Raw genomic sequence first — 25,862 nt, forward strand, 5'->3', positions numbered from 1 at the left:
ATGGGCTTTCATTAAAAGCTGAAAACTTGGAATTCATACAATGCGGGTCACAAAAGTGCAGCCCGATCGATATGTTGACATAATATCGAGCAAACTTGGTCTTGGAAGCACCATTGAGTGGTAAACTTGAGGCTCCATTGTTTGGGCCACAAAAGGCGAGTGGTCCGGGGATAGGAACATGTGTAGTTTCTGGCTGCGAAGACAATGACAATTCCCGGGCTGGAACTTGTACTCCCACTTCCACTACCACTTCGCTCTATATGTTTTTCGCAAACATTTCCCATTTTCTCCGCTCTTAATTTTCTTTTGCACTCGCCCATCTCGCCAGCAGATCTGCACCCATCCCCGGTCGCAGAGTGTTTCTCATAAATATTATTGCATTTTCGCATCTCCTGCTGTTGTTTATGAACTGCATTTTCCCCGCAACTCGGCCATGTGCCACTCACACCCCCCACCCCTCGGAAAAGCTTTTTAGACCGAGTTGATTCAACACGACTCGAACAACTTGAACTGGCCGCAACAAAAGCGCTGGCAATAGCCACTTCCTGTTTAGCGCGAAATTTCAATTATGAGCAAACACGACCACGCCCCTCCCTGCGCACTCGAACGCCCCCTGTCGGGCAGAAGAATAGATAAAGTAATATGCACAAGTTTCCGTTTTCTTTATTAAACAGAAGAAATCACTTTTGGCCCATTTTCATGGGCGTCGGGGCGTGCACTCCTGCAGATGTTTCATTTCTGGTTGGGAAAACGAATCGCTGAAATCGTTTTCCCCACGCACCCTCCAAATATATTATATACATATATAGTATAGGTATATGGTATAAGCCGAGTCCAGCTGAGTGTGTGCTTGTATTCAGAGTTATATACAAGTTACTGCGCCCGCTGACTACTCAAACGTGACTGGCCAAAGTTTTTCAATAAACTTTAACAAGAAAACATTAAAAAGCCACAACGCTGGCGCATTTCCATTTCCAGTGGCTCAGCGCGCAGCCAAGAAGTCAAAGCTTCAACTCCATAAAAGCGGCAAATAGTTGTGTGAAAAGGCAGTTACCCCATCCTCCCAGCACACAGATCCTTTTTTGTGCGTTTTCCACCCACTTTTCCCCGGGAGACGGACGCGGCGAGTTCGCATATAAATTTCAAATAAAAAGCAAATCTACGGAACTGCTTCTTGGCCAGCTTCGGTGTCAGCTGGTGCCGCTCTAGCTGCTCAGCTTTGTGCTCTGGATGCACGGAAATAAATAAGTGTATACCCGTATGATTGATAGTTCGCTTGGTGGATGGGAGAATCCCTGCAAATCAAGCTTGACAATTGTTTGGTATAAATTTGCTATAATTTATGTATGTAATTTACGGATTAAGCTACGGGAAATTAAGTTGGCTTAGTATCTATACTCTGAATCAATAACGATACTCATGGCTATCAAATGAGTTTCAATCACCTTTGAGTTGGATCATTTTTCCACACTATCAGTTTGACCACTTCTTTAGCTGGTGAAGAGTGGGCTGGCTGTTTCTCGCAGTGTACTGATTCCTCATCATCGTGCTGGGGCTGACGATGATGCCACCCGCGAGGCTGCTGATGGCTGGCAGTGCCGCATTACGCGGCAGCGGAATGAAATAAATATCATTTTATGACTTTTTAACTTGTTTCTCTCGCTCGCGCTTCCCTTTTTAGACGCCTTTAACAAGCGCAATAAATGCAACACCAAGGATGAATGGTTGGGGGTTACAAGCGCTGGAGGCACTCTATAAAGTCGGATTGCTGGGCGTGGGGGTAGGCGGGGTGGCAGGCGGCAGCGTAAGATGTGGCACTTGCAGCTGCTGCTGGCCGGCTTTTATGGGCCGCAACTTCCCTTTTGTTGCTGCTATTTTTAGCCGCTCAACGCATTTGCATTTTGCACTTGATTGAGTGCCCGCCGAACTCCGCATCAACCCCTGGCTTCCCCAATTTTCCCCCATCGATTTTCCGGACTGTGAGTAATGCTTCCGTTAATCAGCGCACCAGCAACATCACACCATCGACCTTGTTTGTTAGTCAGCCGAAAGTCAAAAGGTGCAAATCAGTTAACGTTTGCCATCCACAACAGCGCTTGGCCCTTTGCACTTTGTCCCTTCTGCTTTCTGCTTTCAGCCCTCAGCTTTCCGCTCCACTTCAGCTCACTCCGAAATTAACCCTTCGGGGGCATGGGTTTCGTTTCGTTAGTCATAAAAAATTCAATTTTATGAGCGCCTTTATTTGTCCACTTCACCCCATGGCTTGTCTGCCCAATTCGCAGCGGGTGGCTGGGGTGGAAACTGGGTGGCTGCAGCTACCATAGTTACTTTTAAGTGCGCCACTTGCAAGCCAATGGAAATGTGCCATAAAAATAGTAATAACAATTAAATATTTCAGTTTTTTCGGCAATTCACTGCATGCCAAAAAGCACGCCTGTTACTTTAAGCGTTTATCCATAACATTTGTTGTGCAAGAACCGAATCAAAGTGACAAGAGTAGTCTTACCTATAAAAACTTACACTCTTTAATTCTAACTTCGGCTGATATGAAGTCCACAACCACCTGCCGTTGTGACCAGGTCTAGTCACTTGTCTGGCTAATCACACCTAATCCCCAGCCGATTAATATTGTATTGTGTCTGGTGAATCACGCAACCAGGACAGCCATCAATGCATCCCTGCTTCCAAGTCCGAGGCAACGCTCCAGTGCACAGCTCCAGCCGAAGGTCCTGGCAGTGGAAGTGGCGGTGGTGTGGGAATTTGTAATTTTTATCGCCGCACGGCACGCGTTTCTCGTGGGGATGGGGGTGTGGCTGGGAGATGGGCGTACTGGATGGGCTGCCTTTGTTCGTTGGGCTCCAAAGTCAGGAGGCGAGCCCTATGTTTATGTTTGGACAACACGCCTTTATGATTTCTGTTTGATTGCCGCCGCCGCCGCCGCCGCCGAGCAGAAATAGGATGACGATGACCGGGGCACCAGCAAACGCCATTAGTCACACATTGCGGAATGGGGATCGCCGTGGCGTTCGAGTGGAAAATTGAATTTATCACTTGAACATGCCAAGCAAACGTTTGTGAGCTTGACCTGCACTGCTTGGCTAATTTTCAGTGGAAATTCCATTTCGATTGTGAAAACGTGAAAAGGCAAATCTATGTGAGACACGTAATCAACTCGTTTGTGAATACTTAACAAGAACGACCTCAAAAAGGGCCCACTCCCCTTCATTTGTCTTTCTATTTTGCAACATTTTCCGCTTGGCGGACTTTTGATGGCCAGCATTTCAACCCTTTGACTTGGACATTTTTCCGCCCAGCGGTTAATTGAAAATTAGTCAAGTGGGCGTTGCCATTGACGGAAGGGGCGTGGCCGGCTGGCTGCAATTTGGGTAATTTGCATTTTTATTAAATTTTAATTTACCGACAGTTTTGCCTTTCGGCAAGTCGTGTGGCGCGGTGATTAGTCGCTGGATTTGCATAAAACGCTGCCATAAATTGCTGCAAATTGAAAATCGCACAGAAATACAGGAATACAGGAATACAGCTGTAGTAAAACAACAACTGCCATAAATTGCATTGGTCGGAGTAAATAAATTAGAACGAATTACATTACAATGCAGCGAGCATTTTAAGCTTGGCATTTTCATTCCCAGTTTGGCCAGTTTGGCCAGTTGCGGTCGGTCGGTGGGTCGCTGGAGGTTTTATTTATGGCCAGCGACCCATAAATCTGAACAGTTTGTCAGCTGTGCGTTTAATTAAAACAAAAATTATCTAAATTATTGTCAGACGGCTGAGGCAGCTCATTTTATTCCACACCATCGAATTGCATAAATATGCAGATGCGTACGTACATTTTCGGGCTTTAGTCTCCATCAAGGACAAGGCGATTCGGCACATGAAATAAACTCTATCGAAATCACACATGTAAATCTAAACACCAACACACACTCACACAGATACTCACCAGCACACATTCAATCTTGTTGTGGCCCATAAGTATGCAATGCTGTGCATAAAATACAAGTGCGCAACTTGTTTCCTTTCCTTTCCCTTGGTGACTGCGCTGGAAAAGGGAAAATGGGGAAAATGGGGAAAAGCGGGTCGTGCTGGTCGTAAATTTACATATTTTGCATATAAATAAAACGGATTTTGTCGCCGGCGAAGCCAGCGCTGAAATGTCACAGCATAAAATGGCAAAAGAAGCGCCAAATAAATACAAAATAAAACAGCTACAAAATGGCCAAAAAAGCGAGCAATAGTTGGGCGGGCAGCCAAAGGCCAGGGAGTCGCGTCTGTCGCAGAGGTGTGCCCCCTGCCCCTGCCCCTGCCCCCTGATCTTGCCACACTGTTGCCAAGTAAGCAAATTGAGTGCGCCACGTCTGAGTTATGGCAGTCTGCCGAAGCAGATACAAAATAGCACCAGCACTGATAGCAAAGGCTTCCAAACAGGCTGCTTGGGCGTGGTCATAAACCAGGCAGCTCACATGGAGAAAAAAGTACAGAGAAATTGGTCAGCTATCAGCCGGGAAAAATCCTCAATGCATCCCCAAGTTAAAACTTTCTCTAAACTTTCTGCATTTCATTTGAGAGTTTCGCATTAATTGGTTCCCAATTCTTATAACTCAATTTCTGCTGTCTGATTATGACCCCTGTCTTCAACAGCTTTCGCTGTTCATAAACACCTTCAAGAAGCAGCTAAGTGAATAACATCTTAAATTAGAAAATCTATGCATATGGCCGCTCTTTGTACTTTTCTTTAAATAGTAAAGTATTGCACATTGCTGCCACATGTGGAATAAACTAGCAGTTTAATGCGAAAATGCTTGGAATTGGATTTATAGTCGACATGATATTTAAAATTTATTACGTTTTTGATCGAGCTGATAAGACATAATTTAGTTTTTCAAGTGGAAACTTTAATGGACAAATCGGAATGCTAATGTGGTGATAATTTAAGTAGGTAGTTTTTCTTCGTCTGCACCACATACATATGTATTTGATATATGGACGATAGGGGCTTATGTCCTTTGAGCAGCATTGGGTTCTATGGCCACTTGCGCTTGGAATGGAACTCGTTGCCGATTTGGTTTATGGCTCTAGAAATTGAAAGGCGCAAGTGTCAAATGCACGCAGCAAACGAAGCGATGGGGCAAATGTTGCAGGGGTTGCGAGGGGCACGGAGAAAGTGGAGCTCTCTAATGTGTGTTTGTTTTGCTTTCACAAAACGCTGCCGGGAATCGGGAGTCGTGTGTATAGGGGGGATAGTGGGGATGGGGGATGGGGGGATCATGGGTTGAGTGGCACTAAATCATCTAATGCCCCTGCTCATTAGCAATCAATGCACAGCAGTAGCGGCAAAAGCAGCAGCAAAGCAAACAAAACAACATTCGGCGGAGGGGCAAACGCAAAAGGCTGCCAACACTTCACACTTCATTGGAGCTGCGCCTTTGAGTCGCAGGCAAAATGGCGCTAGGCACACGCACACACTCATATGGGGGCGGTGGGTGCTGATGGGCGGGGCAGGCGAACGATTAACAAGCAAATTAGCTTGAAATTATTTCAAAACAGGCGCACACAGTAAATAAATCAATTAGCTCGACAACAAAAAAGAGCAATCAGCAGCACAAGTGCTGAGCTTCGAAGGAGGTCGCGATTGGTAAACAAAAGCAAACAATTAAAAGCTTTTCCAGCATATGCACAACACATTGCTGCACTTGGGAAAACAAGCGCCATAATGGGGAAAACTCCACACATTTGCCAAACTTTTATCTTTGAATTGGACGCCAAATTGTATCGGGGGATTAGAACTGGCTCACATTTATTGTTCGCTGGCCTGCTATAAATATTTAGCCATAATTCCTATTTAGCTGAAATGACTTTCAGACTCTTTTTCCTCGCTGTGTGGGTGGCAGTGTAGGCCGCAATTTGGGCCAAAGTGCAAGTCAACGCGGCGGCGAGTTCCCACGACTTGGCATCTGCATCTGCATCTGCACTTGTCATGTGGGGGGCGTTCGAAAGTTGCGCTTGATGGCAAACGCAGATGCAGCTGCAGATACAGATACAGATACTAAGATATCTGCATATACTTCAGATACGCAGCTGCACTTGCCCCGTCACATTATTTTAATTATTTGTTTACGCAAGGCAAACAAACTTGCTGGCGGCACTTGTCTTGTCTCGTTGCTGGATCGTCGTTAAAAGTTACGAGCTGCTGTTTTTTGAGCTCTGAATTCCGAGAACTGGGAAGCTGGGAACGGGCCGAAAACAAAGCCAAGGCGCCTAATTAGCCTGCCCGCTTTGGCGTCATGCGAATTTGTCAAATTAAGCAGCAGACGCTGCGCTTTAGCTCCAATGAGTCAGCTGTTCGGCACGCCAGTGTCAGAATTAACGTTCCCGAAAATGTGCAGGCAATTATCGAGGGCAGCTGGAAGCCGAAAATGAAGCAGCAGCAATGTAAATGCGAGGACCAACTGGCCTTCTGGGGCGGAGGAGTTGCAGGATGCGCGGCGCCAGCATCTGCAGGAGAAACAGGCAGCGAAATGAAAAGCCAAACCAACATGGGGAAAGTCGGAAAAGCGGAGAGGCGGAAAGGAGCGCGAGGACAGCTCTAGTGAAGCGACACTGATTAAAAAATTGTTTGACAAGAAATCAGCGCGACATTTGTCCAACTGGAGAGAGGAAAGCGGAGCCAGGCGACTGCTGCTGCCAGTGGGATTAAAAAACACACTGAAGTGTCGCTGTTAATTCGGCGCAAATTTAATTGTCAGCTATAATTAAATTGATTTTCACTCCGGTAGCAAACTGCAAACTGCTGACTGGAGGCATTGCTCGAATGTCTGCCGTGCGTTGGCCCAAAGTGGCGCCCAATCATTCTACATTTCGCAGTCTTGCTTTTCATTTTGGCCCTGGAAAAACCCAGCGCCTCATTTTCTCTCTTTTTTTTTTTGTCACAAAATTTGATTTATTTAAATCGGAATTACTGGGCTCTCTACGGCAAACATTTACGCATTTTTCAGTCCAAATCCAAATATGTCCCTGGGCCCCGGGTTTCCCCCGAAGTACTATATATAAATATATATTTCTTAGGTTTTTTTGGTGCGTGGGCAACGAAATTAAATTGCATTAAAAACACATAAAATATTTTGGGCCAGCTCGTGTCAGGGGGAAATTTTCGAAGCGGCAACAAAGCCATTGAAGTGTATAGTATAGTGTAAATGTGTGTATGGGCCTTAGTTCTAAATCGGTTGTACCTAACACAGGGGCGGGGGCTAGGGGGGTTGCCAAGAAACTTTCAAATATAAATAATAAATACAAATTCATTTTTCAATGACTATTAATTCCTTAGTACAGCATCAAGTCCACAGCTTAATCCGCACTTTGTGGTGCCTAAAATAGTTGTTGAGAGTAGCCCCTTTTGCACTACGCCCCTGACCTCATAGTGCTCGGTTGCCAGAGGGCCGATTTCTGTTTCGAAAAACTGGCACAAATTCAAAAATGATTTTTACGCAATTTTACAACTTGAAAAAGAACCGACTATAAATAAATTGCCCCTAGGCTTGCTCGAACTATTTGTATACGGTATCTGTGTGTTACTTTCGTTTTTGTGCTCCTGCTGCTGCTGCTGCTGCTGCTGCTGCTGCCTGTGACATGAGTCACAAAAGGCAGGCGGTCGCTGTCGCATGTTTACCTACGAAATTTGCCCTGTGCATTTTAATTGAAAATAATAAACACGCGTGTAAATAATGTGCCATGCCCCTGTCAGACCCACAACGCACCCAGCACCCAGCACCCAGCACATTTGGCCCAGTTTTGAGGTTGCTGCTACTGCTGCTGCTGCTGCTGCTTTTGTTGCTGCTCCTGTTTGCAGCCAGGCGAGCTGTGTCCTGTCGTGTCCTGTAACTGCGCCTCGGCTCCTCTTCCAAAACCTCCCCTCCAGCTGGAACTACAGCAACGGCTCGTGTTGCGCAGCATGTGTTGCATGTTGCTGCAGGAGGAGCAGGAGCAGCTGGAGGAGCAGCAGGAGGAGCAGCATCGGGAGCAGCGGCAGCAATGCCCCCGCTGTTGTTGCTGTGTCGGCGCAAAATATCCTGCAGCAAGTCGTTGCCATATTTTACTTTTTAAATGCCGTGCGGCTGCTTTGTGTGCCATTGCTGGCATTTTAATTTATTTGCTCATTTTCACTGTTTTCCAGTTTCAGTTTCAGTTTCAGTGGCGTTTCCCTACTCACTCGCAGCTCTTTCGACTGCTTCTTGCGGTTGAGTTTTCCATCATAGCCCACACATTTCCCAGCTCGAGTGAGCGATGGAAATTAAGCTGACTAGTCGGGGTGGACTTCAGTATTTGCTGCTGCTGCTGGTGACAGCGGAAAGTGTATTTGACTTTCGTCCTGCGGCGCGGCTTGTTATTTTTACATTTGGTCCAAAATTAAAAGCGCATAAATTTGTATAATTCATGGACATGTGTAGCAGCTGCTGCGGCTGCTGCAATTCGTGTGGGGCGTGGCCCACATTCTTCACACCCAGCGGCTTTTGGTGGTGTAATTGGAATCAAGTAATTTACGCGCCATTAGAGCGACCTGTCGAACCTACTGGAGGTCAGTTTCACCATCCAATTAACGTGGAATAAAATGGCCATTCACCACGTTTGCTATTGCGATGCCCTGTAATTGCGGTGCTCGGAAATTTTAATATGCCGCAAGTGGCATTCAATCAATTGCAATTAAAAAACTGTTTAAGCAAATAAATAATTAAACGCAAACTGCCGCGCAGAGTCCCATAAATCAAGGAAATCAGCTTACAGCAACATTAACCAAAGCCGCAACTAATTTTGCCATTAATAATGCACAAGCATGCATTTTGCCCAATGGAGTTTAATAGGAGTTTAGTTTCGGGCAAAGCGAGTGCTGCACTGCGTCCACATTCGCTCTCTAAATTTAATGTGTTGTTTAAATGCTGCTGCCGACTCTCGAGTCGAGTCCTTGTATCCCCAAAGCCCCAGAAGCCCGAGCAACAGTTGCGAGGAAAAAAGGCATAACCAGGAGTCAGGACAACGGAGAAAATGGCCAGAAAAGGAAGAGGAGAAAAAACAGCCACGTAATGGCCGACAACAAGGACAACAAAGCGCTGACTGGAATATTTTTCGTATTTTATTATTAAATCACGTAGCCAGTGCAATACGGCGTCCAAAATGACAGCGAACGCATTTTAATTGAAAGCAAAGGCAACGCAACGCCAAGAAGGTCCTTCTGCGACTCGTTCTCGGTCTCTGAAAAATCTGGGGAAAACGCTAAAGCCAAGTTGAACCGATGATGTGGCACAAGCAGACGAATGGGGCAACTGGGCGGTTTGTGGGTGGTGGCGAGTGAGTCGCGCTTCTGCAAGAGACTTTGGCCGAGAAGTTTTCTAATTGAAAATGGCGTCGCAAAATTTAATTTGAAAACTTTCACTGCCAGGCCGGCAGAGTGGCCGCCTTCGCTGGCTGGCTGACCCACAACGCCATCGACAACGACTTGCCGGATTTGTGAAAAATCCCCAGCTGAACTGTGAGAAAATCCTGGGAAATTCTGGTGGAGTGGCAACGAAAATAAGCACTTTCTGCCACAAGATTGGCATTTTTGTCGAGTGCAGACTTACAGCGTCTTAGCCTCTTAAACTAAACAATTGCTTAATGTTCTAAAGCATTGCATTGCTAGATTATACTTTACGATTTTTTGTGCAGGTGTAATGGCTAACATATGCTTGTTTATTCGCTTGCAAACAACTAGGCGTTATTTTTGCCAGTGCACACACGTTATTAATAAGCCTACAAGAGAATGTTGGGAAACATTTCGTATCAGGGGGCCGCCAAGAAATATTTCGCCTAATTGAATCGCCTGGCGCGAACATTTGTTGCTCGACTTCTTTGGCGCCACGAATTCGCGACTCTCGCCCAAACATTTTGCCTTTAAATAATTCGTGTACATTTATTTGTTGTGCCTGTCCCCAGTGTAGGGAACTTCTTAATTTGTACATTACCAGTGTTTTGGCCAAAGCGAAGTAATGCAAACAAAGGGCATAGAACACCAGAGTCATGTACTCAGGTTAAGCACTTTTTGGGGCTTATTTGCCCTCAAAGATGGCGGCAACCGGAAGTGCGCACACACACACACACAAACACGCCTCAGAGACACACAGGAAAAGAAAAATACGCAGGGGCAAAGTCAAAGGCTGAAGCAGGGAAACAAAACATTCTGGCATTTCTAATTATAAGTAAATATTCATACTCACATTTCTAGCAAAGTGAGAGTCTGTGTGTGTGTGTGTGTGTGAGTGTGTGAGTGTGCGAGTAAAGCACTTTAAAAGTTATTTACACACACACGCTGAATGGAGGCAACCGTGTTAGGCAGCCCGTAATGCATGCTAAAAAGTGTGAGAAAGTACATTAGGGTCACTGACGACTTTGACTACACTACAAAGGGGCGTGGCAGGGGGGCGTGACCCGACAGCTGCTGGGTCAAAAAATGGGCGGAGCAGAAGGGCAGGACGAACCTCCGTCCGCAATGGCAACCACTTTCGCTCTCAACTTGCTACATTTTGTGGCAAGCAAGTGTGTGCGTATGTATGTGTGTCTGTGTTTGCCATAATGTACAATTTAAATGTAAACAATTTGGCCCAACGCGGCAAAGGCAGTCGTGGCATAAAAAGCAGTAAGTAAGGTCGGCCGTTCGAGGGGCTGAGGAAATGAAAAAGCAAAGTCCGGCCGGAGTCTGAATGAAATATTTAAGAGGCAGCAGAAGCATCGAAGCGATCCCCTTCTATATGGAGTGGAAGGGCATATGGCAAACTGGCGCAGTGTAGCATCTGCTGCCGCCGCTCTGAATAGTGAAACTCAAATATTTATCTTGGCAATTGCCTGTAATTTGGTTTAGTTCCGACTTGCCACCGTTCTAAATAAACTTTTCATTAGCAGCCCCATGGCAGCAGCAGCTCAAATACGCACACAAAAAAAGGGCTAAGGATCGAGAGCGCAGGACACATAGTACATATACAATTATGCTGAGCTCGCCCTGATTTCAGTTAATTAACTAACTTATATTTTGCGTAATTGACTTTTATGTGCGTTTGGCAAACGTTTCAATCAAACCCAACCAGCTCACCATGCTACAACCATTCCAGAGCCACCGCTTACCATTTACCATTCACCATTTACCATTCACCAAGAAGACAAAGCCGCAACCGCAGAACAAAACCACACTGCGCACACAGTGCGTATGTGTAATATGTTATCTATGTGCTACGTGTTATGTGTTATGTGTCAACCCCAATGGCCCGATCCGAATTCCATTCGCTTACGCTTTAAATATCAATTGAATAGAACCATTTGGCTGAACCAAAAAAAAGTGTTCAAATGTTGAAAGATTGCCAAATACCATTTTTTTTCTCATTGTTTTTGCCCACTGTTTACAATGACACGGCACACTTAATGGGCAGCCTGTGAGTTTAAGTTTATTTAGCCAGGCGCTTTGTTGATTTTCTATTATTGTTCTTGCAACACTTTCCGTTTGCCGTGGGTTTATTTTGCCGAAAGTTCATTAAACTATTGGCTGGCAGCCAACGCTCGCTTAAAAAGAAATCAATTAAATATATCCGCTGGCTGTATTACGTGGATATCTTAAGCCCAGAGAGCGAATCTCGCCTTGAAGAGCCGCAAAGGCCTCCAACCACTGCATAATTAATGCAACGTTGTCTTGGGGCTCTGGCCTTGTGGCACGGAGAGCCCCAGGCAGTGGATTCCCAGCCAAATGGGGCACGAAAAGCAGCTGGCTGCTCTTGGTTTATGCATGCAAAGTAACACGTTGCGTATGCGCAATTTCTCCCTAGTAAACTTAAAGCTTTACGGGCCAGTGGGACATGGTTAAATCGTAAAATAAAATAAAATACACTTTCTGAGTGAAATCCGCAGAGAGATCATCCGAAATGCATTTCCATTTTTCACTACATCGGCAAACGCATTCGAAAGCACCCCATTGTCTTAATTGGAATTATAAAACAGCCATAAACACTCAACGAATTCGATGGAAATTAATTGATTCATGCCGTTGAGAGCCTGTCAAATGCACCGATGCACAAATGATGAGCTACCTAGAAACTCCCTCATGCAGTCAAAATTCCAATAGTCGCGCCCCTGTGCATCCAACTCGATGGGTTAAGTAAATTACAAGTGGCTAAAAATAGGCGGAAATAATGTGATGTGTCAAAACAAAACATCAAAAACGAGGGAGCACCGCAGGTAGAGCCAGTTTGCCTTGGATCTTGGAACTTTTTGAAGGCACATCAAAGACGAGGGATTCGTCGTCGTCCGACTGCCAATAGAGAATTAAATGTGGTCATAAATCATTGGGCAGGGAGCGCTAACAACTGGCAATTATAAATAGATCTCAATCTCGGTGGAGCACATCAAAAAGTGTTCCCAGCGCTTTGCATAATTGGTCAGATGGAGGAGTTCGACCTGAATTCCGTCCACGGAGGGGATGCCATGATTTAGATTTAGCCACTGCCATTTGGCCCCACACATCCGCATCCACATATCCGAGGCCATTCATATGGCTTTACGGGTTAGGTGTCGTCTCCTCTCGCATTGGCCACATATTTGCACAGCCAGCCGCAAGCCAAAGCGTTGACAAATTGCAGCATAGAATCCGGCAGAAGGAGCATTTTGCCAGCCATTTTGTTTGCCATTTTGCTCAAGTTGTCAGCGAGTGCGCGCCGGAAAGTATGCAACTTATAACAAATGGCCAACTCGTTGGCTTTGCGGCCAAAAGAACACAGCTTACCAACGAGCTGCGCTTTGGGACTTCAATAATGTGCAAATATTTTTGCGCTTCTGCATACATTTTTCCCTGCTCTTTTTTCGCTGCAATCCCATTTACTTGCGCTGAAAACCATCAAGAGGCAGCAAAAACACGAGCAAAAAATATGTTCAAGTTTATTTGGCAAAATAAAAGCGCGGCCAGAGTATGGTGTCGCTTAAAATTAAGCCATAAAGGCTGAGCCGATTGAGTTTGGAATTTAAGCTGCATAAAAACCGAGCTCTGCTGGGGGCAAGTTAAGCACTCAGTTTTGCTTTAAGGAACCAGATAACGAGGCCTCAAAACGAAGCTCAAAACGACAGCGGTATTATTGTGCAGGTGGAGCAAAAATAAAAGAAGCCGCTCAGGCGGAAACAATGTGGAAATTTTACAGGTTGCCCTGTCAAATAAAAGAACACAAAACATGGGCCGAACACAAATTCAACAGAAATCATTTTTTTGTCGAATCAAAAAGGAAGCAAAAATCCTGGCAGGAGAAGCCGACAAGGACCAAAAAAGAAACATCAAGCTCGACAACGGCAAACGACGCTGGTGACGACAACCGGCGAACGGAAGCGGGGCAAGGACAATGCGGCAGCGGCGGCACAAGGCGGTGGGCGGCTGTGGGTGTCGGAGGGCGGGGCCCTTCGAGCAGGTGTGGGCGGTGGGGCGGTGGGGCGGTGGGGCGTTGACCGTCTTCGGCGGCGTGGGCGGGGCTGCCGCGAATGGCAAGCGGAAGCATTGTGTTAAAATAACAAACAATCAGCCGAATCATGCAGGAAGTGCAAATAATAAATAAATATATATCGCACTGCGAGGCATTTCGCCAGAATCAACTTCGATTGCCGACGACAGCTAATAAAATAAAAGAAAAACCGACAAAAAAATCAGCAGGAAATCGATATGCTCTTAAAAACACAGCAGAAATCAAATTCGGAGAACAGCGTGCTATTTTAAAATAAAGAATGCTTGCTATAAATAATGATACCAAGTTTCATTTCCAGAAGCCAAGTGGTTATTCTGCTGACATAAATAGGGGCTTGCCTAATCAAAATATAGAATGTATATATTACACATGCTGACCGGCTTTCTGATGTATTTTTTGCGCTTTACTTATAACTTAGCTAATGGGCGTTTCTCTAAGTGCAGCGGTATAATAAACCTTATTTTTATTTCAGTACCCGCTCGATTGGTTTGGGCCGCTTTGGGCAAAACGGTGGAGCTGCCCTGCGATTTGACGCCGCCCACGTCACAGGATTCGGTGAAGCTGCTGCTCTGGTTCAAGGACACCACGGGCATTCCTCTGTACAGGTGAGCGAAACTACTGCCTTACTCGTACATCCCGGGGGTCACTGGTGCGCAATCATCCACTCCGAGTGCCTACAAGACAGCCATCCATCCATCCGTCCATCCGTCCGTCCGTCCGTCCATCCATCAGGCCATCAGGAGCGTGAAATAATCGTCAGCATCCTTTTGCTACACCTTACGTGTTATTTTTTTCTCGCCGAGCGCTTTTGGCTTATTTCCGGCAGCTGCCACATACAACACATGCGTACAACAGTACGGCAGTATGTGTGAGGTTGTTTTGGGGCAAGGATGCGCCCGTCATAATCCACTTTGTTATAATAAATGTAAAGCACATCCGATTACGGCTGTCGTTGCTAAAGTGTAGCAAATTTTCACGCACACACGCATATGGACCCGTAGCCATCATATTTTTCTTGCCCGCTTTTTTTCATAAATTTGCGCTGATAAATTTTCAATATAAATTGTGGCAGCCAGCGTGTGCCCCGCATGCCAAGTGGCAAATGCCTTCCGACTTTGCGTGCCGCAGCCGACTGCCGGCTGCCGGGAAGCACTCGCAAAACTCTCGGGAGCACTCATTAGAAAGGGGTTTATGGATGGCAAAGGGGCCGGATCTGTGTCAGCCCAGTCGAGCACGTGAAGTGGCCGGTACTCGATAATCATGAGCGTGGAAATGCAGTCGGAGCAGTGGCGCTGGCCACCCCAGAGTCCTGAAATAAACTGAGTAATTTACTAAAACAGCAACAAATTACTGCAATTTGCGCAGAGCTGCCAAAGTCGCGGGGCAGACGAAAGGAGCGCGTCCTGCCACACTCCACGCTAAACTCCTGGCTCATGGTGTGCAAATTGAGCGTCATTTTTTATGGACCCAAATTATGCGAGGGGCGCTGGGCGCTGGGCGCTGGGCGGTGGAAGGAGCCATGCCAACTTATGCTCTTCGCATATGCTTATTTATGACATCTAATAATCGCTACATGCTGCCACGCCCCCTCACTTACACTTGTACATTCGCCTCCCTGATTTTCCTCTTGCAGCCTGGACTCGCGGGGCGGAAACGTGAAATTGGCGCCACATGCGGCCATAGCTAGCGATCTGGGGCAACGTCTGTTCTTCAGCATCGGCGATAATCCCAAGGACTCCCGCCTGCAGATCAACGATGTCAAGCCGGAGGATGGGGGCGTCTACCGCTGTCGCGTCGACTTCTTCAACTCCCCGACGCGCAACTTCAGGCACAACCTGACCCTAGTTGGTAAGTGGCAACATTATGGAGCCGCCTGACCGCTAAAGTGGCGCATTAAATTTCGCATCCGTTTCAGTGCCTCCCGAGGAGCCGCGCATCTTCGATGCCCAGGGCAAGGAGATATCCCAGATGGCAGGACCCTTCCGAGAGGGCTATGAGCTCTTCCTCTGCTGCCAAGTGCGAGGCGGTGAGTTAACAGATTCAAATTGCAGGCTGTACTTGTCAGGCAGCTGACATGAGCTGCATCGTGGAAAATATCACTGTAAACCACTCTCATTATATTTAATTTATTCACAAGTAATTAGAAAAATAGTGTAAAAACACGTAATGGCGTTACTGTAAGCTCTATTACGATAATTAAAACAAAAAATTATACAACATAAATGCTCTTTAATAGTGTAAGCTAAGCGCAGCTTATGTTAGCAGTCAACTAAGCGTAAAAAATGCATGCACGCCATTAGCTTATTAATCCGCTTTAATATCAACCCCCATTTTTTGCCGTGCACTCGAACGCACTGCGGTGGTTTGACCCACTTAACTGTCCTGCGCTTCACTGTGTTTGTCAGCGCCACAACAACCGCAGTCAGACGCATTGTTTACCATCGCACTCAGGAGTGTCAATTGCAACCGGCTGCAAGGCTCCTCCACATCCTGCAGCATCATCTCACCAGCTCACTCTCTCTCTGTCTCTGTCTCGCTGTCCTTGCAGGACGACCGCCGCCCAAAGTCACCTGGTGGCGCGACGACACCGAGCTAATCGGCACCAGCCACACATCCGTGGAGGAGGGCGCCACCGTGATGGTTAATCAGCTGCTGATTGGAACCACCACGCGGGACTTCTACGGCATTCGCATCGAGTGCCGGGCGCAGGGCACACGGCTGGTGGATCCGGTCCGCAAGGATGTCACCGTGCAGGTTTACTGTGAGTCATCAACCCCACAACATGTCCCATAAACATTTGCTATTCATTACAACTCAGCTCCGCGAGCTACTTGACCATAAAAGTTTTGCATTTCACTTCAAGCCCTGAAAACACTCGTTGATTAGCTGACTTGTTGACCAAAGGGTCCTTTCATTGAACTCCATTATATGTTTTATATATGTATATATCGTATTGTAAGCAATTGTGCACTTTTCCATACGCAGTGAAACCGGTGCGCGTGAAGATTGCAACTCCCAACGAGCTGCTGACCGCTGGACAACCGATGCCCATTCGCTGCGAGTCCTGGGGCTCGTATCCTGCGGCCAAGATCACCTGGCTACTCGACGGCGAGCCCATCCGCAATGCCGAGGTTACCGTGCACAGCGACAAGGAGGTGAGTAGATGTCCTAGCCAAATTGCCCGAAATTGTCTGACTATTTTATGGCGCTCGCAGTGGATAGCTGTGATAGCTGGGTGAGGAGAAAGTTTTCGTTCTTGTTGTCGTTCCCAGGGCAACGCAACTTTGTGCCCGGAAAATTTGCTTCGAGCGTTTGACATTTGATAGCTGGCCGCAGTGCAGCATCCCATACAACAGTGTGCGGCGCTTAATAGCTCCAGATTCTCGGGGCAGCAACAAAGGCAACCGAGGCGACCACTGGGTGACCCTAAATGCGAGCGGGTCAAACTTTTCCCGGCAGCCGCAAAGGGGGACAGATAAAAGTTGACTCTCCGCCAGCCGGCGCTCCTTTGATGAACTGCAATGGCGAAAAGTTTTGGCCAAGCTGCACAAATTTGCACTCCATGCAGCCAAAGGCCAATGATTCGGCTAATGTGCGAATTTTTATTGCCATCCATCGTGCTTTGCCCTCGCCTCTGCTGGCAAATAGTAGCTATTTTTTCTATTATAGCCAGCATTTATCAGATCCTTTCGCCTACACATCGACGGCATCGGAGATGGCTCAGTTTTCGGCATCCATTAGTTGCCTTTTTCGGGCTGCCACTGCCACTGCCAATGCCACTGCCACTGCCTTTTCGCTTTCTAATTATGCCATGTAAATGGATAGTTGCTGCCAAACGTCGTCAGGCATTAGTCAACTCGTGCATAACCGACTCGACTTCCAACTGGGGGACAGATTTCCACACACGAAGAGTCCTGCGCTTGTTAGTTGGCCTGGCCCGGCATCGATTGTTGCCAAAACGTGGCTCGACTTTGGGGCTCGGAGCTGGTTGATGTCGTAACTTAATACCCAGTTGGCCATGAGATCCTCTGCTTCGCTTCCACATCGCCGTTCCTGGGGCTGACTGGGTAAACTGCTGCACACGGACATCGGCTTAGCTCGAAATTCGAGTCATTATTTTCAAAGACCATGCTGCAAAATGCTTCTCGAGTGGCCACAGTGCTGAAGAAGAGCTAACGAAGGCCGCCTATCAAACGGGGATACATGGCAGCTCTAAGGAAGTTTAAGTTTCACTTAAAACTCCCAAACATTTCAGAGATAGCGATTATCGCAGGAACATGATATATCAATATACTGCTCGTGTATTATTCTATAAAGTCTTCTATAATTTATAAACAAGATAGAATGCTATAGTCGAGTTCCCCGACTACCAGATACCCGTTACTCAGCTAGTGGAAGTGCAAACGAGAAATTTCAACATTCTGGTAGAAATTGGGAAAAAAAATTCAACAAAATTGTGGTCCAATTTTTAGAAAAAATTAAATTCTAAATTTGAATGCAGTTTTTTAGAAAATTGTTTCAGAAACATTTAGACGTATGCCACTTCAAGATCCGATTAAAATAAGTGGAGTTATGGACTTTAGAACTTCAGCCTTGGCACATTTTTGAATTTGTACATTATCATAACATCAGAAAAATGACAAAAAAATTTTGGAAAAATAAATTTCCAAATTTGAATGCAGTTTTATAGAGAATTGCTCCAAAAATATTTAGACGTATGCCACTTCAAGATCCGATTAAAATAAGTGGAGTTATGGACTTTAGAACTTCAGCCTTGGCACATTTTTGAATTTGTACATTATCATAACATCAGAAAAATGACAAAAAAATTTTGGAAAAATAAATTTCCAAATTTGAATGCAGTTTTTTAGAGAATTGCTCCAGAATCATTTAGAGGTATGCCACTTCAAGATCCGATTAAAATAAGTTGAGTTATGGCCTTTCAAACTTTAGCCATGGCACATTTTTGAATTTGTACAACATCATAACATCAGAAAAATGACAAAAAAATTTTGGAAAAAAAAATTTCCAAATTTGAATGCAGTTTTTTAGAGAATTGCTCCAGAATCATTTAGAGGTATGCCACTTCAAGATCCGATTAAAATAAGTTGAGTTATGGCCTTTCAAACTTTAGCCATGGCACATTTTTAGTTGAGTTATGGACTTACGAACTTCACCCGTGGCACATTTTTGAATTTGTACAACATCATAACATCAGAAAAATGACAAAAAAATTTTGGAAAAAAAAATTTCCAAATTTGAATGCAGTTTTTTAGAGAATTGCTCCAGAATCATTTAGAGGTATTCCACTTCAAGATCCGATTGAAATAAGTTGAGTTATGGACTTTAGAACTTCAGACTTGGCACATTTTTGAATTTGTACAACATCATAACATGTCAAATGACAAAAAAATTTTGGAAAAATAAATTTTCAAATTTGAATGCAGTTTTTTAGAGAATTGCTCCAGAATCATTTAGAGGTATGCCACTTCAAGATCCGATTAAAATAAGTTGAGTTATGGCCTTTCAAACTTTAGCCATGTGCACATTTTTGAATTTGTACAACATCATAACATCAGAAAAATGACAAAAAAATTTTGGAAAAAAAAATTTCCAAATTTGAATGCAGTTTTTTAGAGAATTGCTCCAGAATCATTTAGAGGTATGCCACTTCAAGATCCGATTGAAATAAGTTGAGTTATGGACTTTAGAACTTCAGACTTGGCACATTTTTGAATTTGTACAACATCATAACATCAGAAAAATGACAAAAAAATTTTGGAAAAATAAATTGGCACATTTTTGAATTTGTACAACATCATAACATGTCAAATGACAAAAAAATTTTGGAAAAAAAAATTTCAAAATTTGAATGCAGTTTTTTAGAGAATTGCTCCAGAATCATTTAGAGGTATGCCACTTCAATATCCGAATAAAATGAGTTGAGTTATGGCCTTTCAAACTTTAGCCATGGCACATTTTTGAATTTGTACAACATCATAACATCAGAAAAATGACAAAAAAATTTTGGAAAAAAAAATTTCCAAATTTGAATGCAGTTTTTTAGAGAATTGCTCCAGAATCATTTAGAGGTATGCCACTTCAAGATCCGATTAAAATTAGTTGAGTTATGGACTTACGAACTTCACCCGTGGCACATTTTTGAATTTGTACAACATCATAACATCAGAAAAATGACAAAAAAATTTTGGAAAAAAAAATTTCAAAATTTGAATGCAGTTTTTTAGAGAATTGCTCCAGAATCATTTAGAGGTATGCCACTTCAATATCCGAATAAAATGAGTTGAGTTATGGCCTTTCAAACTTTAGCCATGGCACATTTTTGAATTTGTACAACATCATAACATCAGAAAAATGACAAAAAAATTTTGGAAAAAAAAATTTCCAAATTTGAATGCAGTTTTTTAGAGAATTGCTCCAGAATCATTTAGAGGTATGCCACTTCAAGATCCGATTGAAATAAGTTGAGTTATGGACTTTAGAACTTCAGACTTGGCACATTTTTAAATTTGTACAACATCATAACATCAGAAAAATGACAAAAAAATGTTGGAAAAATAAATTTTCAAATTTGAATGCAGTTTTTTAGAGAATTGCTCCAAAATCATTTAGAGGTATGCCACTTCAAGATCCGATTAAAATAAGTTGAGTTATGGCCTTTCAAACTTTAGCCATGGCACATTTTTGAATTTGTACAACATCATAACATCAGAAAAATGACAAAAAAATTTTGGAAAAATAAATTTTCAAATTTGAATGCAGTTTTTTAGATGATTGCTCCAACAACATTTAGAGGTATGCCACTTCAAGATCCGATTAAAATTAGTTGAGTTATGGACTTACGAACTTCAGCCGTGGCACATTTTTGAATTTGTACAACATCATAACATCAGAAAAATGACAAAAAAATGTTGGAAAAATAAATTTTCAAATTTGAATGCAGTTTTTTAGAGAATTGCTCCAGAATCATTTAGAGGTATGCCACTTCAAGATCCGATTAAAATTAGTTGAGTTATGGACTTACGAACTTCAGCCGTGGCACATTTTTGAATTTGTACAACATCATAACATCAGAAAAATGACAAAAAAATTTTGGAAAAAAAAATTTCAAAATTTGAATGCAGTTTTTTAGAGAATTGCTCCAGTATCATTTAGAGGTATGCCACTTCAAGATCCGATTAAAATAAGTTGAGTTATGGCCTTTCAAACTTTAGCCATGGCACATTTTTGAATTTGTACAACATCATAACATCAGAAAAATGACAAAAAAATTTTGGAAAAATAAATTTCCAAATTTGAATGCAGTTTTATAGAGAATTGCTCCAAAAATATTTAGACGTATGCCACTTCAAGATCCGATTAAAATAAGTGGAGTTATGGACTTTAGAACTTCAGCCTTGGCACATTTTTGAATTTGTACATTATCATAACATCAGAAAAATGACAAAAAAATTTTGGAAAAATAAATTTCCAAATTTGAATGCAGTTTTTTAGAGAATTGCTCCAGAATCATTTAGAGGTATGCCACTTCAAGATCCGATTAAAATAAGTTGAGTTATGGCCTTTCAAACTTTAGCCATGGCACATTTTTGAATTTGTACAACATCATAACATCAGAAAAATGACAAAAAAATTTTGGAAAAAAAAATTTCCAAATTTGAATGCAGTTTTTTAGAGAATTGCTCCAGAATCATTTAGAGGTATGCCACTTCAAGATCCGATTAAAATAAGTTGAGTTATGGCCTTTCAAACTTTAGCCATGGCACATTTTTAGTTGAGTTATGGACTTACGAACTTCACCCGTGGCACATTTTTGAATTTGTACAACATCATAACATCAGAAAAATGACAAAAAAATTTTGGAAAAAAAAATTTCCAAATTTGAATGCAGTTTTTTAGAGAATTGCTCCAGAATCATTTAGAGGTATTCCACTTCAAGATCCGATTGAAATAAGTTGAGTTATGGACTTTAGAACTTCAGACTTGGCACATTTTTGAATTTGTACAACATCATAACATGTCAAATGACAAAAAAATTTTGGAAAAATAAATTTTCAAATTTGAATGCAGTTTTTTAGAGAATTGCTCCAGAATCATTTAGAGGTATGCCACTTCAAGATCCGATTAAAATAAGTTGAGTTATGGCCTTTCAAACTTTAGCCATGTGCACATTTTTGAATTTGTACAACATCATAACATCAGAAAAATGACAAAAAAATTTTGGAAAAAAAAATTTCCAAATTTGAATGCAGTTTTTTAGAGAATTGCTCCAGAATCATTTAGAGGTATGCCACTTCAAGATCCGATTGAAATAAGTTGAGTTATGGACTTTAGAACTTCAGACTTGGCACATTTTTGAATTTGTACAACATCATAACATCAGAAAAATGACAAAAAAATTTTGGAAAAATAAATTGGCACATTTTTGAATTTGTACAACATCATAACATGTCAAATGACAAAAAAATTTTGGAAAAAAAAATTTCAAAATTTGAATGCAGTTTTTTAGAGAATTGCTCCAGAATCATTTAGAGGTATGCCACTTCAATATCCGAATAAAATGAGTTGAGTTATGGCCTTTCAAACTTTAGCCATGGCACATTTTTGAATTTGTACAACATCATAACATCAGAAAAATGACAAAAAAATTTTGGAAAAAAAAATTTCCAAATTTGAATGCAGTTTTTTAGAGAATTGCTCCAGAATCATTTAGAGGTATGCCACTTCAAGATCCGATTAAAATTAGTTGAGTTATGGACTTACGAACTTCACCCGTGGCACATTTTTGAATTTGTACAACATCATAACATCAGAAAAATGACAAAAAAATTTTGGAAAAAAAAATTTCAAAATTTGAATGCAGTTTTTTAGAGAATTGCTCCAGAATCATTTAGAGGTATGCCACTTCAATATCCGAATAAAATGAGTTGAGTTATGGCCTTTCAAACTTTAGCCATGGCACATTTTTGAATTTGTACAACATCATAACATCAGAAAAATGACAAAAAAATTTTGGAAAAAAAAATTTCCAAATTTGAATGCAGTTTTTTAGAGAATTGCTCCAGAATCATTTAGAGGTATGCCACTTCAAGATCCGATTGAAATAAGTTGAGTTATGGACTTTAGAACTTCAGACTTGGCACATTTTTAAATTTGTACAACATCATAACATCAGAAAAATGACAAAAAAATGTTGGAAAAATAAATTTTCAAATTTGAATGCAGTTTTTTAGAGAATTGCTCCAGAATCATTTAGAGGTATGCCACTTCAAGATCCGATTAAAATAAGTTGAGTTATGGCCTTTCAAACTTTAGCCATGGCACATTTTTGAATTTGTACAACATCATAACATCAGAAAAATGACAAAAAAATTTTGGAAAAATAAATTTTCAAATTTGAATGCAGTTTTTTAGATGATTGCTCCAACAACATTTAGAGGTATGCCACTTCAAGATCCGATTAAAATTAGTTGAGTTATGGACTTACGAACTTCAGCCGTGGCACATTTTTGAATTTGTACAACATCATAACATCAGAAAAATGACAAAAAAATGTTGGAAAAATAAATTTTCAAATTTGAATGCAGTTTTTTAGAGAATTGCTCCAGAATCATTTAGAGGTATGCCACTTCAAGATCCGATTAAAATTAGTTGAGTTATGGACTTACGAACTTCAGCCGTGGCACATTTTTGAATTTGTACAACATCATAACATCAGAAAAATGACAAAAAAATTTTGGAAAAAAAAATTTCAAAATTTGAATGCAGTTTTTTAGAGAATTGCTCCAGTATCATTTAGAGGTATGCCACTTCAAGATCCGATTAAAATAAGTTGAGTTATGGCCTTTCAAACTTTAGCCATGGCACATTTTTGAATTTGTACAACATCATAACATCAGAAAAATGACAAAAAAATTTTGGAAAAAAAAATTTCCAAATTTGAATGCAGTTTTTTAGAGAATTGCTCCAGAATCATTTAGAGGTATTCCACTTCAAGATCCGATTGAAATAAGTTGAGTTATGGACTTTAGAACTTCAGCCTTGGCACATTTTTGAATTTGTACATTATCATAACATCAGAAAAATGACAAAAAAATTTTGGAAAACAAAATTTCAAAATTTGAATGCAGTTTTTTAGAGAATTGCTCCAGAATCATTTAGAGGTATGCCACTTCAATATCCGAATAAAATGAGTTGAGTTATGGCCTTTCAAACTTTAGCCATGGCACATTTTTGAATTTGTACAACATCATAACATCAGAAAAATGACAAAAAAATTTTGGAAAAAAAAATTTCCAAATTTGAATGCAGTTTTTTAGAAAATTGCTCCAGAATCATTTAGAGGTATGCCACTTCAAGATCCGATTGAAATAAGTTGAGTTATGGACTTTAGAACTTCAGACTTGGCACATTTTTAAATTTGTACAACATCATAACATCAGAAAAATGACAAAAAAATGTTGGAAAAATAAATTTTCAAATTTGAATGCAGTTTTTTAGAGAATTGCTCCAGAATCATTTAGAGGTATGCCACTTCAAGATCCGATTAAAATAAGTTGAGTTATGGCCTTTCAAACTTTAGCCATGGCACATTTTTGAATTTGTACAACATCATAACATCAGAAAAATGACAAAAAAATTTTGGAAAAATAAATTTTCAAATTTGAATGCAGTTTTTTAGATGATTGCTCCAACAACATTTAGAGGTATGCCACTTCAAGATCCGATTAAAATTAGTTGAGTTATGGACTTACGAACTTCAGCCGTGGCACATTTTTGAATTTGTACAACATCATAACATCAGAAAAATGACAAAAAAATGTTGGAAAAATAAATTTTCAAATTTGAATGCAGTTTTTTAGAGAATTGCTCCAGAATCATTTAGAGGTATGCCACTTCAAGATCCGATTAAAATTAGTTGAGTTATGGACTTACGAACTTCAGCCGTGGCACATTTTTGAATTTGTACAACATCATAACATCAGAAAAATGACAAAAAAATTTTGGAAAAAAAAATTTCAAAATTTGAATGCAGTTTTTTAGAGAATTGCTCCAGTATCATTTAGAGGTATGCCACTTCAAGATCCGATTAAAATAAGTTGAGTTATGGCCTTTCAAACTTTAGCCATGGCACATTTTTGAATTTGTACAACATCATAACATCAGAAAAATGACAAAAAAATTTTGGAAAAAAAAATTTCCAAATTTGAATGCAGTTTTTTAGAGAATTGCTCCAGAATCATTTAGAGGTATTCCACTTCAAGATCCGATTGAAATAAGTTGAGTTATGGACTTTAGAACTTCAGCCTTGGCACATTTTTGAATTTGTACATTATCATAACATCAGAAAAATGACAAAAAAATTTTGGAAAAAAAAATTTCAAAATTTGAATGCAGTTTTTTAGAGAATTGCTCCAGAATCATTTAGAGGTATGCCACTTCAATATCCGAATAAAATGAGTTGAGTTATGGCCTTTCAAACTTTAGCCATGGCACATTTTTGAATTTGTACAACATCATCACATCAGAAAAATGACAAAAAAATTTTGGAAAAAAAAATTTCCAAATTTGAATGCAGTTTTTTAGAAAATTGCTCCAGAATCATTTAGAGGTATGCCACTTCAAGATCCGATTGAAATAAGTTGAGTTATGGACTTTAGAACTTCAGACTTGGCACATTTTTAAATTTGTACAACATCATAACATCAGAAAAATGACAAAAAAATGTTGGAAAAATAAATTTTCAAATTTGAATGCAGTTTTTTAGAGAATTGCTCCAGAATTATTTAGAGGTATGCCACTTCAAGATCCGATTGAAATAAGTTGAGTTATGGACTTTAGAACTTCAGCCTTGGCACATTTTTGAATTTGTACATTATCATAACATCAGAAAAATGACAAAAAAATGTTAGAAAAATAAATTTCCATATTTGAATGCAGTTTTTTAGAGAATTGCTCCAGAAACATTTAGACGCATGCCACTTCAAGATCCGATTAAAATAAGTTGAGTTATGGACTTTAGAACTTCAGCCTTGGCACATTTTTGAATTTGTACATTATCATAACATCAGAAAAATGACAAAAAAATGTTAGAAAAATAAATTTCCAAATTTGAATGCAGTTTTTTAGAGAATTGCTCCAGAAACATTTAGACGTATGCCACTTCAAGATCCGATTAAAATAAGTTGAGTTATGGACTTTAGAACTTCAGCCTTGGCACATTTTTGAATTTGTACATTATCATAACATCAGAAAAATGACAAAAAAATTTTGGAAAAATAAATTTCCAAATTTGAATGCAGTTTTATAGAG

General features: G+C 41.4%; 1 protein-coding gene across 3 annotated transcripts in view; it reads left to right on the plus strand.

The window, feature by feature from the left end:
* Nucleotides 1-25,862, plus strand: part of LOC6554590 (nephrin) — a 73,270-nt gene that overhangs the window by 22,049 nt on the left and 25,359 nt on the right. For all 3 annotated transcript variants that reach the window (XM_001981510.3, XM_026981409.1, XM_026981410.1), the window contains exons 3-7: nucleotides 14,002-14,134; nucleotides 15,163-15,377; nucleotides 15,445-15,555; nucleotides 16,078-16,290; nucleotides 16,515-16,684. In XM_001981510.3, coding sequence (XP_001981546.2) covers nucleotides 14,002-14,134; nucleotides 15,163-15,377; nucleotides 15,445-15,555; nucleotides 16,078-16,290; nucleotides 16,515-16,684 — 842 coding nt within the window. The remainder of the gene's footprint in view (nucleotides 1-14,001; nucleotides 14,135-15,162; nucleotides 15,378-15,444; nucleotides 15,556-16,077; nucleotides 16,291-16,514; nucleotides 16,685-25,862) is intronic.

Source organism: Drosophila erecta, unplaced genomic scaffold (genome assembly GCF_003286155.1).
Source record: "Drosophila erecta strain 14021-0224.00,06,07 unplaced genomic scaffold, DereRS2 tig00000000-arrow-pilon, whole genome shotgun sequence".
NCBI lineage: Eukaryota > Metazoa > Arthropoda > Insecta > Diptera > Drosophilidae > Drosophila > Drosophila erecta.